This window comes from Chionomys nivalis, chromosome 14 (genome assembly GCF_950005125.1).
Source record: "Chionomys nivalis chromosome 14, mChiNiv1.1, whole genome shotgun sequence".
NCBI classification, from domain to species: Eukaryota; Metazoa; Chordata; class Mammalia; order Rodentia; family Cricetidae; genus Chionomys; species Chionomys nivalis.
In genome coordinates, this window is record NC_080099.1 from 27,504,932 (window position 1) to 27,526,785 (window position 21,854).

Here is a 21,854-nt window from a genome sequence, read left to right on the forward strand (position 1 = left end):
AAAAAAAAAAAAAAAAAAAAAAAAAAAAAACTTCATAAAACTGCTTTCATCTTGGAAAAATGAAATTTTGGAAACCTAAATATGTGTTCCTGGGCCATGATCACTCAGATTTGCCTCCAAAATAAACTCTTATTCCATTGGAGGTGAAAACTTGGTTTGTGTGTAGACACAAGCGTAGCCAGCTTGCTATGTTTTTACATGGGAGCTGAAACAGACTTAGGTCTAGCTCAGACATGTGCAGCAAGCCTTCTCCTGCCTGGGCTAGCTCTCTACTCCTTCCTATTCCGATTTTAAAGAATTCTAAAGCACACTGTGAAATTTCAAAAGCAAACTTTTTAAACGAGAATGAGAGAATTCTGTAACACCTGTGTACCCACAGACAGCCTGTTGCTGTCCTTTGTATTCTTTGGGGTTTAGTTTAAGGGTTTTAGATTCTCTTACATTTGTAATCACAAAATGCATACACTGTTGAAACCTAAGATCACATTGCAAACTCTTTCCCATGGTCACAAATGGTCTTTGTCAGTGACTACACCTAACTCACTTAGTATCTGTTATTGAACAATTAGGTGTCCGTTTCTCGAAGAGCCCATTGACTGGAAGCTGTATGTTGACATCAGGAAGGAGAATGCTTGCAAAATGGCCCACCTCTCCTAACACCCTCATCATTGTGCCATGGTCAATGTCTGGCTACTGTGTGAACCATGTTGTCCCCTCTGCTAGCAGTCCAGGCCACCACACTAACCAGGAGCTGCTCCCAAAAGGCCTGAAAGATGAAGACGGTCGAGGCTATATTGTGTAGTCCATTTCCTTATAGTCTACTTCCTGTCACAGGTAGCAGGAGCTCCTGATGCTCAGGAGTCGGTACTCACAACTGACCGTGGCCTTGACAAATCCTGCCCCTCACATTGTCCCTTCTCAGATGGCACCCCAGAACATTCCACTCTTCAAACCCAAGTGGTGAGCCGGAGCCCCTCTGCTAAAGGAATTCGATCCTGGCATGTTTGTTTAACCTCCACAAACACAGAGAAACATATCATCAGGATTTTAACCTATTAAGCATCACAAGGGAGAAACCCCAGCAGGAATTAATTTAAGGTCACAGAACAGGAGGGGGCAAGCCATCATCACTTGGGCACATTCCAAAGTGGTTAATTACATTTTATCTGCCTGAATTATCTTGTTACTTTAATCAGATATGGTAATAATCATCATTTCTTCTCTCGGCTCACTTCAGGACTGCTGATTCAATTACTACCACTTCTGTATTACTAATTGGGGGTTTGGGAAAGGAGCCATTTCTCCTCTTTCATGCCATCTTGATAAGAACCTAGATGAAAAGGCTGGAACTCATGAAGACGGGGATGGGAGGGAGCCGAGGGTTTTAGAGCTGCTGGCGTTCCAACAGGATGCTGGGCAAGGCTCCTCCACTCACAGGCTCCCCGTGCACATTTCTCTCCTTGTGTTTTGTGTGCAGTGTCCCCAAACCAGAGTTGCTGCAGTAAAACAAGGCATGGCGCTATCTGGAAGATCAGTGGAGATGCAGCTAGCAGGGCCTGGCAGAGGGTCCGTGTGTGCTTCTCCAAGGTAAAGGTCTACACACACACCAGGGGTCTGGTTAGGATGCAGATTTTGAGACTGCAGGGCTGGTGGAGCCTGAGAGCACATCCTCCACAAGATCCCACTGGGAAAGCAGGCTCCATGTCCTGGCTCTAAACCCACGGTACAGGTGGTTTCACTGCAAAACAGCCTACGTGAGCTCCTCTCAAACCCTGCTACCAAGACATGTCCTTGGGACTGGCCTCCTCATTACAGTTTATGGAAATATATGTACTACCTGCACTTTCACAATTTTTACATGTATGTATGTATGTAGAATATATGTGTGTATTTATATGTGCATGTGTGTGTATTGTTTATGTGTATGTATGTGTGTGTGAGTGTCTGTGTGTAATATGGAGTTCAGAGGACAGATTGCGGGGACCGATTTTCTGCTTTCACCATGTGGGTCCTAGGAATGGACCCAGGACTTCAGGCTTAGCGCAAGTGCCTTTAGCCACTAAACCATCCAAAGGCCCCACATTTGGTCATTTTAATCAATCTAACCTTTTTCACTATTATTAATGCACTTTGTTTTCTTATGCCTTTCCCAGGAATCATCAGCTTAAAAAGGAAACATGTAGCAACAAGGAGGTTGTGGCTGTAAAAAAAAAAAACCACGTCCTTTAGTGCCCCACGTCCTTTAGTGCCCCACGTCCTTTAGTGCCCCACGTCCTTTAGTGCCCCACGTCCTTTAGTGCCCCACGTCCTTTAGTGCCCCACGTCCTTTAGTGCCCCACGTCCTTTAGTGCCCCACGTCCTTTAGTGCCCCACGTCCTTTAGTGCCCCACGTCCTTTAGTGCCCCATGTCCTTTAGTGCCCCATGTCCTTTAGTCCCCCACATTCTTTAGTGTCCACATCCTTTAGTGTGCCCATTGTCTCCTTCCCTCCTAGTGAATATTTCAGGGTTGACTCCAGATTCTACTAGAGACTACAGTGGCCTGCCTCTCTCACTGTGCATGTCCATATCCATGTTTGACCATCTCCTTTACTATCAGGAGGTGGGTCCACTTTCTAATAATCTCCTACTGAGTACATGCCACACCCAAGGTCCCAGACAGTGGGTGTGAACAAGACAGGACAACGTCATGTTGACAGCATTGCTCAAATGAGGGTAAGCAATCAAGTCAAACTTGCTCTTCCCAAAGGTTCTGGTTGGAAGATCCCACATTCCTTTGGGTCACCCCTTCAGTAACTTCATATCTCACCATGCTGAACATCCCAGTGCTGAATTCCCAGCCACTCCCAGGCATGTGTTTCTGCCTGATTTCCTAAGCCCAGCCCTGGTGGACCATGTGAACCTATGTGTACTTCCCTCAACTCTCTTCTCCTGTCTTTCCACATGGGCAATGATACACATTGCAGGCTCTAAGCTCTGGTGGACCAGCTTCACATCACAGTCAAGACATTGATTTTCAAGATCCATTGATCTGCAGCTCTCAGCATCTCACATGTTTAACTGTACCTCACACCTAAAGCCACCAACCACTAAGATGGTTAACTGTCAGCTGGTTCCTTCCAGCTCCAAGTTTGATACAATGCACACACATGCACACATACACATGCACACACACACACACACACACACATTACTGCACGATTCAAACTCATTCCTACTATTTTAGTATTACCTATTGCACACTTCCTGACTGAAATATCCTAGGGAAGATGCTATTAAGATGATAAAGGTAATTAGTAGGTGCCTGTTCCTTTCATTCTATATGACACTGTTCCTACCATAAATTCAAACAACCTTATATTACCTATTTTCTCTACAGCAGAGAGTTTCATAACCTGTAACTTCATTAACTGATAAAGTAATCGCGTTTTGTTACCCAGATTCTACGCTGCCAACAGAGGTGGCAGCAAGATCTGGTTCTAAAATGTACATAACGCCAGGTGGAAGTCACTGGCACATTTCCAGCACTCTGCTCTTTGTTAATCATGGCGCTGAGGGTGACTCAAGAATGTCACCGAGAGCTGGTGAGACTGTGCTTCAGCCAGTCCAACTGCACCTCGTGGCATAAGTACTGAACACCGTCTGCTTGGTTAGACCTTCTGAGGAACTGATACTTTGTGGGGTACCAACTGCCCTCGTTCCTGAGGCCCCAGGCAGCTCTGCAGCCTGCACTTGCCAACACTGTACCAGATAGGGCAGGTTTGGCGTTTTCGGCTTCAGCGGGAACTGGAAGATCCCTAAAGTGGCCTCTAATGTTGTGCATTTTGGATATTTCCTACTGTGAATCTCCCACCTGGGTACTCTGTCTCTGTCTTCATGTAATCTATCCGATGTTACCATCTCCAGTGCCCCACTGACTGTTCTAATTGCAGTTCTACGTAATCTTCAAGACACCAACTTCAATCTGTCTTCCATCTGTAGAAGCCCCCTCCCCATCCCCAACTGCTATCCACTCCCATCTTCCAGGGCACCTCAGGGGATACTGACTCTGCGCCTCCATGCGGCCTTCCCTGTTCATCCAAAAATCAGGCTGCAATTTGTTTAACGTTTGGGATTTAACCCAAGTCAGGAGTGCCGCAGTCCTGCCCCCCGCCCCGCCCTGGCATTAACTCCACTCCCATTTTGAGACAAGCTCTTGTTAAGTTGTGAACTCTGTCTTGAAATTGATTCCATAGTGATGGCAGACCTTGTTCCCGCCCCCCGCCATTAACTCCACTCCCATTTTGAGACAAGCTCTTGTTAAGTTGTGAACTCTGTCTTGAAACTGATTTCATAGTGATGGCAGACCTTGCTTGAACTTGTGATCCTCCTTCCTCAGCCTCGTGAGGAGCTGGGATAGCAGGACCAAGCTACACCAGGCCTGGACCAGGCCTGGCTCCGACCACCAAGCTACCCACGGCACAACTGCTTCAGTCCCATATAGTTCAAAGTATTTGTATAGCGCGTTACACCAGGCTGCTTCTCACTGTTCACGCAACAGCCTCACGCATGGATCCAGCGCCTTACGTCACCACGTTTGGTAAGTGCTCGCAGACTTCCACCCAAACTGTAGTTACTGTTTCCCTCCATCTTACCACTGTGCCCGTGTTAGGGCCAGATGTTTCCCACCCACAAAACAGGCATTCCACGACAGTAATGTGACTCAACTTATCAAATTGATTGTTCACAGGAAAGCCATTTCAAAGTGTCTTCTCAGATTTCCAGTCTATGCTGCTCTGACTGCTTTCGGGACGCTTACCTTTCCCAGTGGCTGCACACATTGGGGTCTTCCAGGTTCAGAGAGGATGCTGTCCTCATCCAACAACACAACAAGGAGCAGATGATGGCCAGGCATGAGTTTGAAGAAATGGCCATTTTCTTGGTAGAACAATCTGCAGGAAGAGAAACAATGACGTTGCGTTAAAACCACCAAACAGAATTGTTTCCAGTAGAGCAGGGGACTCGGCGCCAGTTGTCACTAGGGCTGAAACACACACAGGCCACCTATTGAAACAGCTGGGTCACCAGATTTCTCATGCTGGAGAGAGAGGTATTTCTTGTGTTGTGCAGAGTGCCGGCCATTTTGTAAGTGACTAAAATACGCAGATCGTCATTAATGACCACCGTGATGAAAGCTCTTCTGATCCGTGCCAGCTGATGCTGAAGAAACCCACCAGGGCAACACAGCTTCTCTTGTCAGGCATATTTCCTTCCAAAAAAAGAGGGCCTACAGAAGAATCGGGCCTCACTCGTCCCGAGAATGCCTGATGAAACAGAGGCTCCTTTGAGTGTAGAGAGAGACACCTCAGCCTCACACTGAGATTCATAAAGCAATTCAACTCATTCCATGGGCAAGGAGTGCCACTCAGTCCTAAGCACAACAAAATGCAGGTATCCAAAATTGCAAAGCCAGCACCCTTTCCTGCCCATTGAGAAGCCTGGTCACAAGTTTCTTCACACAGTGCTTTCGTTTCTCCATCATTGGAATAAAAACAAAACCAACTCTCTTACAGTGGATACCTGGAAAAAGTGTAAATCTGTTTAGACATGGCACTGAAGAAAATGAAGCTCGAGTCTATGGTAGCAATGTATTTGGCAACCTGGTAAACAGAGACACTGACAGGAGGCAGAAAGGGATAGACGTTCCAAGACAGGGGTAAAGAGGTGAGTGAGGGAGGGCTGGGTGCATTTAGGGAGCTCAATTAATACATGTAGGAGAGAGAGAGAGAGAGAGAGAGAGAGAGAGAGAGAGAGAGAGAGAGAGAGAGAAAGAGAGAGTGGGCATATCACAGTGGGTTTGTAAGCTTCTGTAAAGTCTGGGGCTTTGTCCAAGCACAACAAAGAGCTACTTGTCACGCCCAAAGAAAGTCTGGACAAATGGCTAACTGTGGTACTATTGGCATACCAAAACACAAGCTGACCTCCAGGCTCTCTCAGAATCACAAATACCTGTTACAGAGTCCATGCCGGCTTCCTGGCTCTTCTCATCCTACCCCTACCCTAAACATCCCTAGCTCATGGGCTTTCCTGCCCCCCCCCCTCCATATAACCCTGTCATTTTGGCTGTGTGCTTTCTTGGCCCTCCATTTAGACTCTTTCTCTCTTGCTCTCCTATGTCTACACACACGCTCTTCTCTTCCTCCCTCACTTCCACCCCTCTCTTACGGCGTGGTCCAGCCTGTTGGCCATGTTTAGTCTGCTGCTTTCTCTCCCTGCTCTGAACTCTTCCAGATGTCTCTGGTTGTATTCTCATTCATATCTACAATAAAAACCTTCCCCTCAACCATACCTCGGAGAGGTCCTGTCCTCACTTTATACACTACTACAGTGTGCAGAAAGACTAATTCTATCCACATCTGTCAAGGAGAGGGCAGACAGACCACCAGGAGTGAACTAGAAAGCAGCATTGGTTACCAGTGACTCTGGAAATGTTTTAGCAGATGGGATCAGCATGTCTTGGTCACATTATGTAGGAATAAGCAAGGAGAAAGACTTGGGATTTGGCCCTAGGGGAACCGGACAGCCTGCCACTGAGTTCAGCTTGGATATCTTAAGATTGAGGCTCCAATTAGGTATTCAAGCAAAGCCACGAGTGAGCATTTATCAACTCCCACTATGTACAGAGACTACACCAGACGTGAGTGTTTCAGAGCTACAATGATACGCACTAGGAAGTCACATGTACTCCTTCACTTTCTAGAACTCAATTCAAAAGGCTTCCTTGGCACACTTTGTCATCAACACATCATAGAAATGGATACAGAACTAGAAACAGCTAGCCTATTTACAGATTACAAGGAAATTAAGCATTGTCTTGCCTACGGAAAAAACTAGCTATTGTGAGCCAGATTGCCTGATCGAAACAGTTGCTTTCTGGGTGAGAGCTGGCATCTTGAGAAGTTATACTAACTTTTCACACCACAAAAAGTTGTCATATGAGAGCCGGGCGGTGGTGGCGCACGCCTTTAATTCCAGCACTCCAGAGGCAGAGGCAGGCAGATCTCTGCGAGTTCGAGGCCAGCCTGGTCTACAAGAGCTAGTTCTTGGACAGGAACAAAAAACTACAGAGAAACCCTGTCTCGAAAAATCCCAAAAAAAAAAGTTGTCATATGGGGACCTAATGTCCTAACTAATAATGTGGTAGTTTGAAAAGATCACATAATTTTGTTGCTGTTATTTAGCTTTATGATTCTAGGGGCTGTAGATGGGGTCTCATGCATACTGGGTAAATGTTCTGCCCCTAAGCTACATTCCCAGCATGGTTTCCACTTTTAAACATTTTTGTTAAAGGCTCTTGATAAATTGCCAAGACTGGTCTTGATCTGATCCTGAAGCCCATGCAGGCTTTGAACCTGCAACCTTCCTGCCTTAGCCTCCAAAGGAGCGAAAATTGCTGTCTTGAGTCATCACACTTGATATTGTTACTTTAAATAAATAAATAACAATAGTAACAAGCACAGCAGAAAAACCTGAAAACTAAAATATGATAGAGCCATCAGATTCAAAAGGACAGAGGGAATGAGGAATTTTAAATTCTTCAAGATGAAGACCCCCACAAGGACAAACACTTTAAGTGCCTTCTATTCTAACAAGTTCCCCATCTCTGACTCCACAAAAGAGAAATCAAGGAAAAGTATTTAAAGATCAAGAAGAACATTATGAATTTGCAGGATAATTAGACAACAGTGTAAGCCATCAAGAGAGACTATGAAATCTTTTAAAAGGGTAGTCACTAATTAATTCCAATATTTGAAGCCCAATTAGGTAGCTAAACTATGACTTATGAATCAGTGCAAATGAGAGGTACTTCTCACAGGCTCACACTACAAAGCTGTGGGCTGTGCAGCTGACTCTCGTATAATCTAAGAACTCTTTTATGGAAAATGGGACGATAACTCACGCTGAGCAGGACAGCAACCACTACCTCTCTGCTACCCTAGGCTACACACCGCAGTGAGGCCTGTGTGCCAATGTTATCTTCACAGTAACTTGACGAGGAAGCAGGGGGCTCTGACTGTCCGCATTGTAGAGCTGAAGACGCGTACTTTGTGGTTAGTGTTTCCCTTGCCCACCAGAAAAAGAAAACGTTGAGTCTAGTTGGTTGTAACAAATAAGCAGAGAGCCGGGCGGTGGTGGCACACGCCTTTAATCCCAGCACTCAGGAGGCAGAGGCAGGCGGATCTCTGTGAGTTCGAGACCAGCCTGGTCTACAAGAGCTAGTTCCAGGACAGGCTCCAAAACAAACCCTGTCTCGAAAAAAACAAAAAAAACAAAACAAAACAAAACAAAAAACAAATAAGCAGAGAGAATCTTTCCTCGCCCCATAGCTCCTTTTTGTCCAGATAAGTATTTCCCTTCAAAATGAAGCGTGAACTATGTATACTCACCTTCATTTTGCCCCTCAAAGACAAACATGAAGGCTGGTTAACAGTAATCTGCCAACGACTCATAAACAATTACCCCAAATTGGGAATTTTTTCTCCTGAGCCACCATTTCAAATCAAACCATCCATTTACCAATTAGAATTGTTTAGTCTGGAAAGTTAGAAATTGCTGCATGCTAACCAAACTGCCAAGAAAAAAAAAAAGCCTCTGTGTGTTCTGTTTTACTGTATAACGTGTATCATGAATTGTCTGTTTTCCTTCCTCTGGACCTGAGGCAAATAATCTCTGGGAGGGGCTGGCCAACAAGACAGGCTGTGGTCACCTCCTCCTTGCTTTGGTCTTTTTGTTTGAGTTATTTTGTTCTTGTTGTTGACTTGCTTGTGGGTGGGGGTGTGCGTGTGTATGTGTTTGTCTACAGGTCAACCATAAGTGTCTTCCTTAGGAGACTTCTGCCTTGTTTTTATAGATAGGGTCTCTCCCTAGGATCCGGCTAGGTGGCAGGATGCTCAGTGGGCCTTATAGACCCACTTGTCTCCACCTCCCGAAAGCTGGGATTACAAGCAAGCACCATCTCAGATTTTTACCTTAGTGCTAGGATTGGTTTTGTTTTCTTTATTTTAACATAATTTCTTTACTGATTCTTTGGGAATTTTACATCATGACCCTAATTAAGCTCACCTCCCAGTCTCCCCACATTCTCCCCTCATTCCTTCAGTTTCCCCACAAAAAGAAATTTAAAAAAACAAAACAAAGCATACAAGCAAGCAAGCAAACAAGAACAAAATAAAACCCCCCAAAACCTCTTTGCTCCTCCATCTGTCCCGCCTCTCCAAAACCTCTTCATTCATCCTGGTGGCACTGGGAGCCTCAGTGTGTCACACAGTGTACCCTTTTGTCCAGTCAGCATTACTAGCAAATGTTCAATGAGCCATTGGTCCGGTTCAAGGCCTCTGGTTTCTGACACACCATTGTCATTGGATCCCCACCAGAACTCCTCTGGGATAGCCTGCTGCCACCCAGAGTTGTGGAGATTCCACAGAGTGAGTCTCTTCACAAGCTCCAGCAGGTCCTGCATGGGGCAGCTGTAGGGTGGACCGACCCAAGGCCTGGCTGTGGGGCTGGAGCCTGCTCCCCTATGCCCATGCCATCTGGGTCAGTCTTGGAGGCCTGTGGTGAGGGGTGGGGCCATCTCTTCTGAGTGGTTTGGGGTCAGTTCTCTTGCTACAGTGTCTAGCAAGGGGCAGGGCCATCTTTCTCAGTGCCAGTGAAGGGCAGGGCCAGCTCATCATGGCTCTCCGATTTCATCATGCATGGTTCCTATGATCCCCTGAGGTGACACAGGCCACAGACATCAACACAGACACAACTGCAGCTGGACTATGGATCCAGACATGGCCCTCAGCACCATCTCTGGCCAGATAACATCCTGGCTCTGGGTGGAAGTGCTGACCACACAGATCAGGATGGCTCTGGCAGCGGCATGGTCCCCAGACACCACCAAGGCCTCAGATTGCGGCCCAACCCCAAGTTTCAGTGGGACAGTTGCTGGCAACAGTGGACTTGGACTTCAACACAGACTCCAGCCCCAGCAGGACCATGGACCCAGACACGGCCCTCAGCAGCAGCTGGGTCTGGATATTTGGTGCTAGGATTATTAACTCGGGGTCTTCATGTCTGGCAGTGACTGCTTGCCCAGTCAAGCCATTGCAGTTTCTCCTTTTAAAACTCAGCATCAGGACTATTAAAGGCAGGTTCCAGGTGACATTTGTGTAAGGGAAATAGCAGTACATTAAAAGGTTTCTATGAGAACACAGTCACACTCACATATGAATGATTAAATTAAAAATCATCTAAAAGTGGTTAAAAAACAATTTTTTAAAGATAATAGGTTCCCAGAAAGCCAATACCAGCAGTACAGATAAATCCTGGTGCCACTGCTGGTGGCCCCACAGTCCGCCTCAACTATGCAACTGTTCACCCATATTCAGAGGGACTAATTTGGTCCTATGCTGCTTCCTTCCCTGTCTGGCTGGAGTTGTTGAGCTCCCATTAGCTCAGGTAGACTGTTTCAGTGGGTGTCCTCATCATGGACTTGACCTCTTTGCTCATATTCTCACTCCCACTAACAACTTGACTTTGGGAGCTCAGCCCAGTGCTCCGTTGCGGGTCTCTACCTCTGTTTCCATAAATTGCTGGATGAACATTCTATGGTGATATTTAAGATATCAGTCTGACTACAGAGCAAGGCCAGTTCAGGCACCCTCTCCTCTATTGCTTAGGGTCTTAGCTGGGGTCATCCTTGTAGATTCCTGGAAATTTCACTAGTGCCAGATTTCTTGCTAGCTCTATAATGTCTCCCTCAATCAAAATATCTTTTTCCTGGCTCTCCATCTCTGTCCTTCCTCCATCTTGTCTATCCTGTTTCCTCAAGTTCTCCTCTCCCCTCCCCTTCTCCCTCCTCTTCCTTTTCTGCCCTTCCTTCTTCTCCCACCCCCATGCTCCCAATTTTGTCAGCCGATCTTGTCTATTTCCCCTTTCCAGGTGGATCTATGTGTATTTTGCTTAGAGTTCCAGTTCTCTTCAGCTGGATACCTTGCTCAGCCTAGATATAGTAGGGAGGGCCTTGGACCTTCCCCAAAGCAATGTGCCTTATCCTCTCTGAGGAGTGGATGGAGGAGGGGGAGGGGTGGGTGGGTGAAGATACAGCCTCTCTATTTCTGGATATTCTGGTTCATTCATAATTTACCTCCAAACCAACACTGGCTTTATAGTGAGGCCCAATATGCTGCACTGCCAACTTACCCTCATTTCTCTGAATTGTCTTGAAAATTTGCCTTTTCATTTGCATAAGTAAATGGCACAAATAAATTTCAGATCAACTTTCTAACTTCCACCAAAAATCAACAAATATTTTTAAAAAGGGCATCACAAAAAGCATTACATTGAGTTTATTAAAACAAAAATATATAAAATTAAAGTATTTTTTAAAGGTTTGTTTGTGTCTGTGTGTTTGTGTATATAAAAACATGGCCTCTTCATTCCAAAGCATTTGCCTAATTAAAATGAGAACACCACTGATTTTGAGGATAATCTGTCTTAGAATAAAATATCTAAAGCCAGAACAATTGCTGGATCAAGTCGCAGGAATCACACAAATGCACCTAGCTGGTTAAAATGGTGTGAGAATATCATCAAATGTTTTATGTGCTGTGAGGAGAAAAGAGATCGTACAACTATGCTAATAAACTACAGATTACTATAGAAATGTGAGATCTCACTATAATCAAAAACCTGGACATCCTTTTGTTCTAACCACTGGCCTGCTATCTGAATTAGATGTTACTAGAACATTGCATCTGTTTTCTATATTTTATCCGTTTTCTTCTATACATTAGGGGATGGGTGTGAGCACTTTTTTCATTTCTGCCTATTTTTAAGGGAGGGAAGGTTCAATATATTTCTCCTTATTTTTCCTAGTTTGTGCCATCATCTTATACTAAAATTTTTCAGTATTTTCTCTTTCAAAATTGAAAAAAATAGTTTTATAAATCATTATTTTCATTGATAAGGGTAACAAAGTGGCGAGTTGCTCCATTAAAAATAGATGTTTTGAATATCTTTAAAACTCTAAATTGGGTGTTAAGTTACCCTCACCCACTTTGTCTTCATTTTCAAATACCTTTCTTTACGATTCCATTTAACAAAATTTTAAATGTAGAAAAAAACCTGTCATTTGCATAACCCCCTAGTGCCAAACTTGATTGCATCTCAGATCATTCACTTAATTATTCTGGAAAAATCAAAACAGAAAATCAGTCGAGCTGATTAGCATTGCTAAAACGCTGCTATTAGGGTAAGGAAACAGCCTGCAGAGTTAACTCTTGCTGCCTTGGAGCTCTGCTTGTTCAAACTTGGAAGCCATGATAAATAGCAGGGGTGAATAAACCCATGCGCTGGAGGAGTGTGGCTTCTAATAATAGGCTGTTTCTTTATCAGTGTGTCAAGGAGAAATAAATAACGGGGTGTTGACTTACTAATTTATGTTTGTAACAACAGAGGAATAAACGATTCTAGGTAACCCTTTCTGGCTCTAAAAAAATCTATGACTCTCCTAGAATCATTAAGTTTGCACGGAGAAATAACTTGGGTGCTCTCGCACTAAGCTTCTTATCCTAAACTAATGTCTTTATTACGTATGTCCATTTTCCCACCATCAATTGCCCCCCTCACCACTCCCCATACTAAGAGCCAGTCATTTCACTTGGCCTTTTAATCTTTTTTATTTTTTTTAACAAATTGTCTGCAGTTAGTGGTGTAGTTTAAAAACAACGAGGACAAATCACACCGTACAACAAACTTTCGTGTTGGAGGTTTATTGGGAAAAAAGGAAAAAGGGTTGGGGGGAAGTTGGAAGGGAGAGGCAAGGAGTACCTGGAAAGGGAAGTGGGAAGACCAGGCAGAACTTTTAAGTAGGGCTTAGCACATACACACAGAGACTTCGCAAATCTAACCACATGCGCACAGAGGCAGAAGGACCCTGGGCTGGCCAAGTCTCTACCTGAATGCTGATGTATGTACAGGAAGATGCTCTTAGTGGCCACAGCTGAGGACCCTGGGAGCAGGCTACTGTGTGATGCCTGCAATACTAGCAAGTAGGGAGTGGTTGTGGTTTGCAACTGATTCTACTAGGTCCCCAAGAGTAGGCCAACATAATGTCTGAATGCTAACAATTAGTCCTCATATGGCTCAGCTGGAGATGCGCAGTGTGCCTCATGGCTCATGAGCCAGTGGACAGAGTATCCATGGACCAACTTCAGTGATACAAAGCCAGTAATATTTGCTCATTGTCCTGAGAACAGGCACAGATAAGGACCCCCATGGAAATACAATTGGCAGGCAAAAAGGAAAATGGAAGTCACTGCCGTAGGTTCTATTTTCACCATCCAAGGTTGATCGACATAGCTCACAGTTTTAGAGGCTCCCATTAATAACTGATTGTCGACCTCTCAGGCCTTTGGTGGCATAGTACCTCCTGGCTGGAGAACATGGCAGAGGGTAACTCAGCTCATAGTATGGTGTGAAAGGGAGAAATGGCAGGGTCCCACATCCCTCTCAAGGGCATACCCCAATAATGAGGTGTCATCCCTCAAAGGTTCTGCTGCCTCTTCCTGGTGTTACATTTAAGAATAAGTGACATAGAAATCCCCTCTGTGTGCTGTGATTACCATTAATGAATAAAGAAACTGCCTTGGCCTGTTGATAGGGCAGAACTTAGGTAGGCAGGGGAGGGGGGAACTAAATTGAATGCTGGGAAGAAGAAGGCAGAGTCAGGGAGATGCCATGGAACCACCAGAGTCAGACAAGCTGAATCTTTCCTGGTAAGCCATTACCACGTGGCAATATACAGATTAATAGAAATGGGTTGAATTTATGTAAGAGTTAGCCAGTAAGAAGCTAGAGCTAATGGGCCAAGCAGTAATTTAATTAATACAGTTTCTGTGTGATTATTTCGGGTCTGGGCAGCAGGAAACCAACAAGCAGTCCCCCTCCAACAAATAAGCCTTTAAGACACGGGCCTTTGGGGGAACATTTAAGATGTAAACTATAGCACAAAACTAGTTATGCTAACAGTATATTCTGTTGACCAAGCACAATTGCTCTTCCAAGTTCTATATTGTTATGCCTAATTTTTTGCTTCTTTATTGTAGGGAAGGGGTAATTATTTATTTGTATTAGCTTGCTAAAATCAAATCCTGTGACATAATACAGATATTCTAAATAAGATTAGCTGTTGCCCAAGCATAACTGTTCTTTCAAGTTCTATATTTGCTATGTCTAATTTTTTTGGTTCTTTTTTCTTTTTTGGTGGGGAAGGGGTTATTACCTGTATTAGCTTGCTAAAATCAAATCCTGTGACATAACACAGATACTCTAAATAAGATTAGCGAGTTCTATGGTAGCTACACAGTCTACCTAGAATGCTTGTGAGACAGGCAGCTTATGGTTACCAATATTAGTAAAAGGAAACCATCCCTATCAAATCTTATTTCATAAACATAATTCAGTAACAAGTATCCTCAAGCACCTACATATACTAATATGTAGTAATAATACAGAAGATGCATTTAATTGTGGTTTCAATATTTCTTAGGGACTTTGAGCAGAACAGGACAAGGCGTTGGTGGCACAGGTTGTGGGGCAACTCACAACCCACACAGAAAACGCCACAAATTAAACAGCAGGCTGTGGTTGGGATGGAAATAGGCTGTATGGGAACCTTGGGCTACAGCTCCATCTACTTAACCAACCAACCCCATAATTAAGGAACAGTTTGGAGAAGATCCCAGTGGCCCAATCATCAATCCTAGGAAGCCTTCAATAGTGTTCCTAGGAACCCCTCACTCACAATACATGGAGGAAATTCACAAGCAATTATCATTTCAGGCCCGTATACAGAATAATGTGGGAACTTTTGTGACCTGTAAGGAAGTCATGGCTTCTGCCCTTGGGACCTCAAATTCATTAAAGAGGAAAATGATAAGAAATCTATGGCTATTTGGCAAACAATTCAAGCTGGAAGTGGCTTCTCAGGGCTTAAAAAGGAATGGAAATCAATGTAAGCTGTGAAGATTCATGAGAGAGGTCAAACTGATTGTTGGCTCTAGAAGGAAAAGAAACTAGGGATTCTTGGTGGTACCTCACACACAGCCTCACTGGCTCTGGGGTGAGTCTGTTACATCCCTAAGGAAAGCACTCGGATTAAGTGTCTCCCGTGGAAGCCAGACAATTAAGACAGAGCAGAGCTGACTGCCACACTTATAAGGATCCTCAGCATCACCCTGATAAAAGGAGCCATTGGGTAAATGAAAAGCCCAGGAGGGGTCACAGGGTCAAGAGAAAGGTGTGAGCCAATCCTTGGGGTAGAAAAGAAAAGGCTTTCTAAGAGATGTGTAGAGAGTTAGGAAGGGGGCAGTAGGGCTGGGTGGTAACAGGCTTGAGCTGTTAGCCAGGTTAACCAGTTCCTGTGGTTCTGTTGTGGTGCTCTAACTCACTCCTTAGAGCAGGATCATTAGGCAAAGAATGAGGTGTTAGGGAAATGAGTAGCAGTGAGCCCAACCAAGGGAGCAAGTCCTCTGGAAGTGAGGAGTGGATGAGGTTGCTGCAAGTCAGTGTGAGGTAAAAATGACCTTCCTGGGGTAAGCCTCCAGAACAGAAAATGGGAAAATCAGGAAAGAAAGAAAGCATAGCCAGAGTAAATAATGAAATTACAGTCAATATTACAGAGATATTTTGAGGTTTCAACCATCTGAATCCTGGTTATATTGTCTAGGATTCAGTCTATCTCATGCTAACGAACAAAATGCATCTCTTCTTTATTAGAAAAGGAAATTTCAGATATTATTTCCATTTCCAGAATTTAGTAAACAAAATCAAACTTATTTTCTCAAACTTCTCATAATCTAATATACCTCAATGACATTCCTACCCAGTATTCTCGACTGGAGTCATTATTTTTATACCAAAAAAAAAAAAAAAAGAAGGAAAAGGAAAGGAAATCTATTCTTTTATAAGTGTGACTCTTTTTCTTTCAACTGTGCTTTAATAACTGTAATCATAAGTTGTTATTATAGTTTGTCTCCATGGTGCCCCTCAATGGTCCCTGTCTTGAATAACCCCCAACACACACACACACACACACACACACACACACACACACACGTAGATTTGTATAATCAATAGGTGATTGAAAAAGACAGTAAAACTTGGAAATGTATGCTGTAAAGACACTGCCCTTTCATCTGGGCTCCTGGGTCTCAGTTCCTTAGGAAACCAGTTAGACCACTCAAGCAACCAAGAGGAACACTGTAGGAATGTGTAACAAGCCCCCAGACCTTAGCACAACTGATGCCATGATGGAATTACCACTCAGGCCATCAAACTCAGCATGTACACCGTACCACCTGCCAAAATGAAGATGAAGACCTAACCCATCAGAGTCCACAGTTCTGAGAAAGTCTCTAAATGTACTGACTAACTTGCTTTACGGCCTCTGCAGTTCTACTCCTGACTAACTGCTCTTGTTAACTGAAGTATGTCAACCCCAAACACGGATTTTTGTGCTTAAAACTCACTGTGAGAAAGGCTCAGTGTTGCACTGGGGTCCCTCAGGGTAGTCATCAGGGGCTAATAGAACTTTTTGTTGGCTGAGCAGTCTTCAATCCCACAACAGAATGGAGGCCTCCTACAAACAGCAGCCTGCATGTTCACCCAGGTTGTGGAACCCCCATTGGGCCCTCACATGACTGTAGCTCTTCCTCCATCCTGACCTCAGCATCATGAAACCCTGAATCAGATCTGCCAGCTCAACTACCCCCAGATTCCTGGCCCTTAGAAGCTCAGAGGTCAGAGATGTTTATTAATTCAAGCAATTCGGTTTGAGGTAATGTTATCCTGTAAGAGTTAACAAATATCATGCTTTTTTTAAAAAAAAGTATTCCTATATTAAAATTGCTTTGGCTTGTGTTCAAAATACTTCCCAATAATGCCTTCAGTAGCAGTAGTGAGCAGAAGAAACTTTCCCGGATGGTTCTGAAAATTTCTCCCCACATTCTAAGTCCTGGCAAAGGCCCATCATCTTCTAATTATGACCTGTTATTTTTGTGCCTACAGGGTTGACCTCACCAATAATTGTGTTTTGAGACACATCTGCTGTTTTTTTTTTTTTTATAAAAAACACTGTCCCAGATTACTCAACCATTTAACTCTAAGTATTTAATGTGTGTTGATAAAAAAAAAAAAAACTGACCCAAATTATAATAACTTGGAGAGTTCATGATGTTTTCTGTACTACAGATTACTTATAGGGTATTGGATAATGGATTCCAAGGTCATATTTAATTTTGATCTACAAAATAATGCTTCTTTTGTTTTTCTGAGTTTGAAGTAATTATCTCCTATTAGTAGTAGTGGGAGTCATATTAAGATTCATTAATTGAGCAACATAAAAAACTTTGAATCGTAGGGGATTTTAACACCCCACTTTTAGCAATGAATAGCAATGATTATCCAAACCAAAAATAACTGTAGAGTTGCACTGTATCCTAGACCAAATGGGCGACACCCCATGTCTGTACAGCACCCACCAGCACTGCAGAGTACGCATTCTTCTCAACATAGAACGTTCTCTGGATAGCCAAGGCTAGACCACAAAACAAGTTTCAACCATTTCTAAAAGCTGAAGTTGTTGACTAGAGTAGAGCTCAATGGTAGCGCTTACCAGACATGCATGAAGCCTTAAGCTTGACCCTAAAAAGGAAAAGAGTATCTTCTCTGACAATACAATAATTAGAAGAAAAAAAAAACTTTAAAATATGCAACCATTCTTGAAGAATCAATGGATCAAGGACGCTATTAATATGAAAATTAGAATTTTAAGAAATAAATACAAACAGGACCGTAACATACTAAAAGATATGAGACATGGCAAACTAAGAGGAAAATTCATATGAACATCAAAAAAGTAGCTCTTCATAGGAGCACACAACTTTAATCCCAGCACTTGAGAGGCAGAGGCAGGCAGGTCTCTCTGAGTTAAAGGCCAGCCTGGTGAGTTCCAGGACAGCCAGAGCTACATAATGAGACTGTATCTTGAAAAAAAAACCAAACCAAAACATAAAGGTAGAAAAATAGCATATAAATAAGTTATTAATGCACCTTAAAAAAAACTAGGAAAAGGCCTACAAATTGTGGGAGGGGTCAACCAGTGATTGATTCAGACTGAGAACCATGCCACAGAGGAAGCCTATCCCTGACACTGCCTGAAGTATCAGCACCCAGAGGTCAGATAGCCCAGAGACCTAGGATAGAGCCAAGTACAACTGGCCAACAACAATAGCAACAAAATGTCAACGTGATGATACCTAATAATATTCTGCTATCCTCCCAATTGTCATCAAAGAGGCTTCATCAAGCAACTGATGGGAAAAGATGTCGAGACCCACAGCCAAACATAAAGAGAAACTCAGGAAATTCTGCAGAAGAGGGGGGAAAGGATTGTAGGAGACAGAGGGGTCAAGGACACCACAAGAAAACCCATAGAATCAACTAATCTGGCCTCTTAGGGGCACACAGAGAGTGAACTGACAACCAGGGAGCCTGCATGAGACTGACCTAGACCCTCTGCATGTAATGCTACAGTTCTTCTGGGACGCCTAACAGTGGGAGGAGAGACTGTCTCCGACTCTTCTGTCTGTTTATGGGACTCTTTTCCTACTACTTGGTTACGTGGTCCAGCCTTGATATGAGGGAGGTGCCTAGTATTACTGCAACTCGATATGCCATGTTTGGTTGATATCCACGGGAGGCCTGTTCTTTTCTGAAGAGAAAGGAGGAGGAGTGGATTGGGTATGCAGAGAAACTGGGAGGAGAGAGGGAGGGAAAACTGCAGGTGCCATATAAAATAACAATACTACTACTGATAATAACCTTTAATCCCAGCACTCGGGAGGCAGAGGCAGGCGGATCTCTGTGAGTTCGAGACCAGCCTGGTCTACAAGAGCTAGTTCCAGGACAGGCTCCAAAACCACAGAGAAACCCTGTCTCGAAAAACCAAACAAAAGAAAGAAAGAAAGAAAGAAAGAAAGAAAGAAAGAAAGAAAGAAAGAAAGAAAGAAAGAAACAAAAATGAGGAAAAGTGGGGAAATAGTGGAAGAAAAAAATGATAAAAATCAGAGCTGAAACTAATGAGCTATTGAAAACAATAGAAAAAAATAAAACAAAGGTCTGGTTTTTAAAGAGATCCAGAATTCAGAGGCTTTTAGCTAGACCAAGAAAAGGGAATTTAAAAAGGAAAGGGGTTTCTTCCTTTCCAAGAATACTTACAGCTGACACCACAGAAATCAGAAGTTGCTAGAGATGACGGGATAATCAGGTGCCAGCAAATTTCCTGCCCTAGGAGAAATAAGGGGTTCCTAGAGAGATGCATCTGTCAAAGATTGAACTGTACCCGGAGATGTAGGCCTGTTTCATTATGCAATTCAAACAAGATGTACTTCATCACAGAAGTTCACCAGCTGAGTGGATTAAAAATGTGTGGTCATCTTAAAAGATGTAGAAGTAATATTTCATTAAATTTGGCATCTCTTTATAATGAAATCTCTGAACAAATTAGGTATATAACTTAACACATGACACTTCAAAATAACAAACGCCATATGTAGCAAGCTCATATTTAATAGCACACTGAAAGCGGTAGATCAATCGAAGAGAGCAGAGAGTCTAGAAGCTCCCACAACTACCTGATTTCAATAAAAGTGCTAAGACATGAACAGGAGAAAGGGGTGTTTTGTTAATAAAGGTGTTGGAAAAATTGTATACTTGTGTGCATGCAGAAGAGAGAACCAGACCCCTTGTCTCACCAGTTAACAGAAAACTACAGAAATGAGCTAGAAAGGCTTGGAGAAAAAAAAATGCATGAGACTGAAACTATAAAACCACCACTAGCAGAAAACACAGCAAGGACTTTTTTTTTTTTTTTTTTTTTTTTTGATTTTTCGAGACAGGGTTTCTCTGTAGCTTTTGGGGCCTGTCCTGGAACTAGCTCTTGTAGACCAGGCTGGCCTCGAACTCACAGAGATCCGCCTGCCTCTGCCTCCCGAGTGCTGGGATTAAAGGCGTGCGCCACCACCGCCCAGCACAGCAAGGACTTTTTGTTATACTTTTTTTTTTTTTGGATACGCCCCTAAAAGTTACAGGAAACATAGTTAAAATAGATCAATGAAATCTCAGCAAACTAAAAGGCAGTGAGTAATCAACAGAATGAGAAGACAATCCATAGAACAGTGTAATGTCAGAAGGCCGTCCACCTGAAAAGTATTTGTGTCCAGAACTCATAAGGAGCTCCAAAAACTCAAAGAGGACAAAATAATCAGAATATAAACAAGTTTATGTGCCCTGTTTAATACTCTAAAATTATTTTTAACTTTTTATTTTGAAATAATTTCAAGACAACTCAAAAACTATAAAACAGGATAAAGAATATCTACCCATTAACACATAGCACTTTAAGGCTATTTCCAATCTTCTGAAAAAGAAACTTACATAAGTCATTGGTACAGGACAATTGTCTATATTGTGTCAATTACATTTTAAATAAACACTGGCCAATAGCCAGACAGAAAGTATAGGCAGGACAACCAGACAGCAAGTAGAGGCGGGTCAATGAGAACAGGAGAATTCTGGGAAGAGGGAAGTTCCCTCTGTAGTCCTGTCCAGACACAGAAGAAGCAAGATGTGACTACGCCACTAAAAAGGTACTGAGCCATGTGGCTAACACAGATAAGAATAATGGGCTAATATAAGTTATAAGAGTTAATAAGAAACCTGAGCTAATGGGCCAATCATTTTATGATTAATGTAGACCTTTGTGTGATTTCTTTGGGACTTAATGATTTTGGGAACTGGGCAGGACAGAAAACCTCAGACAATAAGTCATGATTCCCAACCTCCAAATATTGCTGTGCCTATCTTCTAAGAACAGTGACTTCATGGATATAGCTATAGACCAATGAGAACAATAATCCAAATTAATAAATTAAATAGCTACAAAATAATACCAGATAAAATACAATAAACTTAATCCAAATTTCAATTGTCCTAACAGCATAACTATTTCAACAAGTTTCAGGGCTAGAGACACAGTGGCAGAGCACTGGCCCAGCATGCCTGAGGCTCTAGGTTCAATCCTCACGCATACCAAAAACAGTGGAAACTTTTCAAAGCCCTTAGTAATGAATAAATAGTTGTCATTTTAATTAGCCAGTCTCAGAGCTACCTTCCACCCTCTAGTACTTTATGAGCTAATATGAGCATAATATCCTGTAGGCGCCAATGACAAGGCGATGTAACATGATCAGGGTCAAAAAGGGTTACAAAATACATACGTGAGTTTAAACTGTACTTCCAAGTCGAGGATTAAGAATAGTATTGTTTCTGTCTCAACATTGGAGCACTGGACTGAAGTCTCACGATCTAAAGGAGGAGCAGAAGGAGAGAGAGCACGAGCAAGGAACTCAGGACCGCCAGGGGTGCACCCACACACTGAGGCAATGGGGATGTTCTATCGGGAACTCACCAAGGCCAGCTGCCCGGGGTCTGAAAAAGCATGGGACAAAACCGGTATCTCTGAACATAACGGACAATGAGGACTACTGAGAACTGAAGAACAATGGCAATGGGTTCTTGATCCTATTGCACGTAATGGCTTTGTGGGAGCCTAGGTAGTTTGGATGCTCACCTTACTAGACCTGGATGGAGGTGGGTGGTCCTTGGACCTCCCACAGGGCAGGGAAACCTGCTTGCTCTTTGGGCTGAGGAGGGAGGAAGACTTGATTGGGGGGGGGGAATGGGAGGTGGTGGCGGGGAAGAGGCAAAA

At 43.3% G+C, this 21,854-nt stretch overlaps 1 protein-coding gene across 2 annotated transcripts in view; it reads right to left on the reverse strand.

Moving 5' to 3' along the window:
• Megf10 (multiple EGF like domains 10) overlaps window positions 1-21,854 on the reverse strand; it is a 154,120-nt gene that overhangs the window by 99,455 nt on the left and 32,811 nt on the right. For both annotated transcript variants that reach the window (XM_057788613.1, XM_057788614.1), the window contains exon 2: window positions 4,797-4,929. In XM_057788613.1, the coding sequence (XP_057644596.1) occupies window positions 4,797-4,912 (116 nt within the window). In that variant the 5' untranslated portion in view covers window positions 4,913-4,929. The remainder of the gene's footprint in view (window positions 1-4,796; window positions 4,930-21,854) is intronic.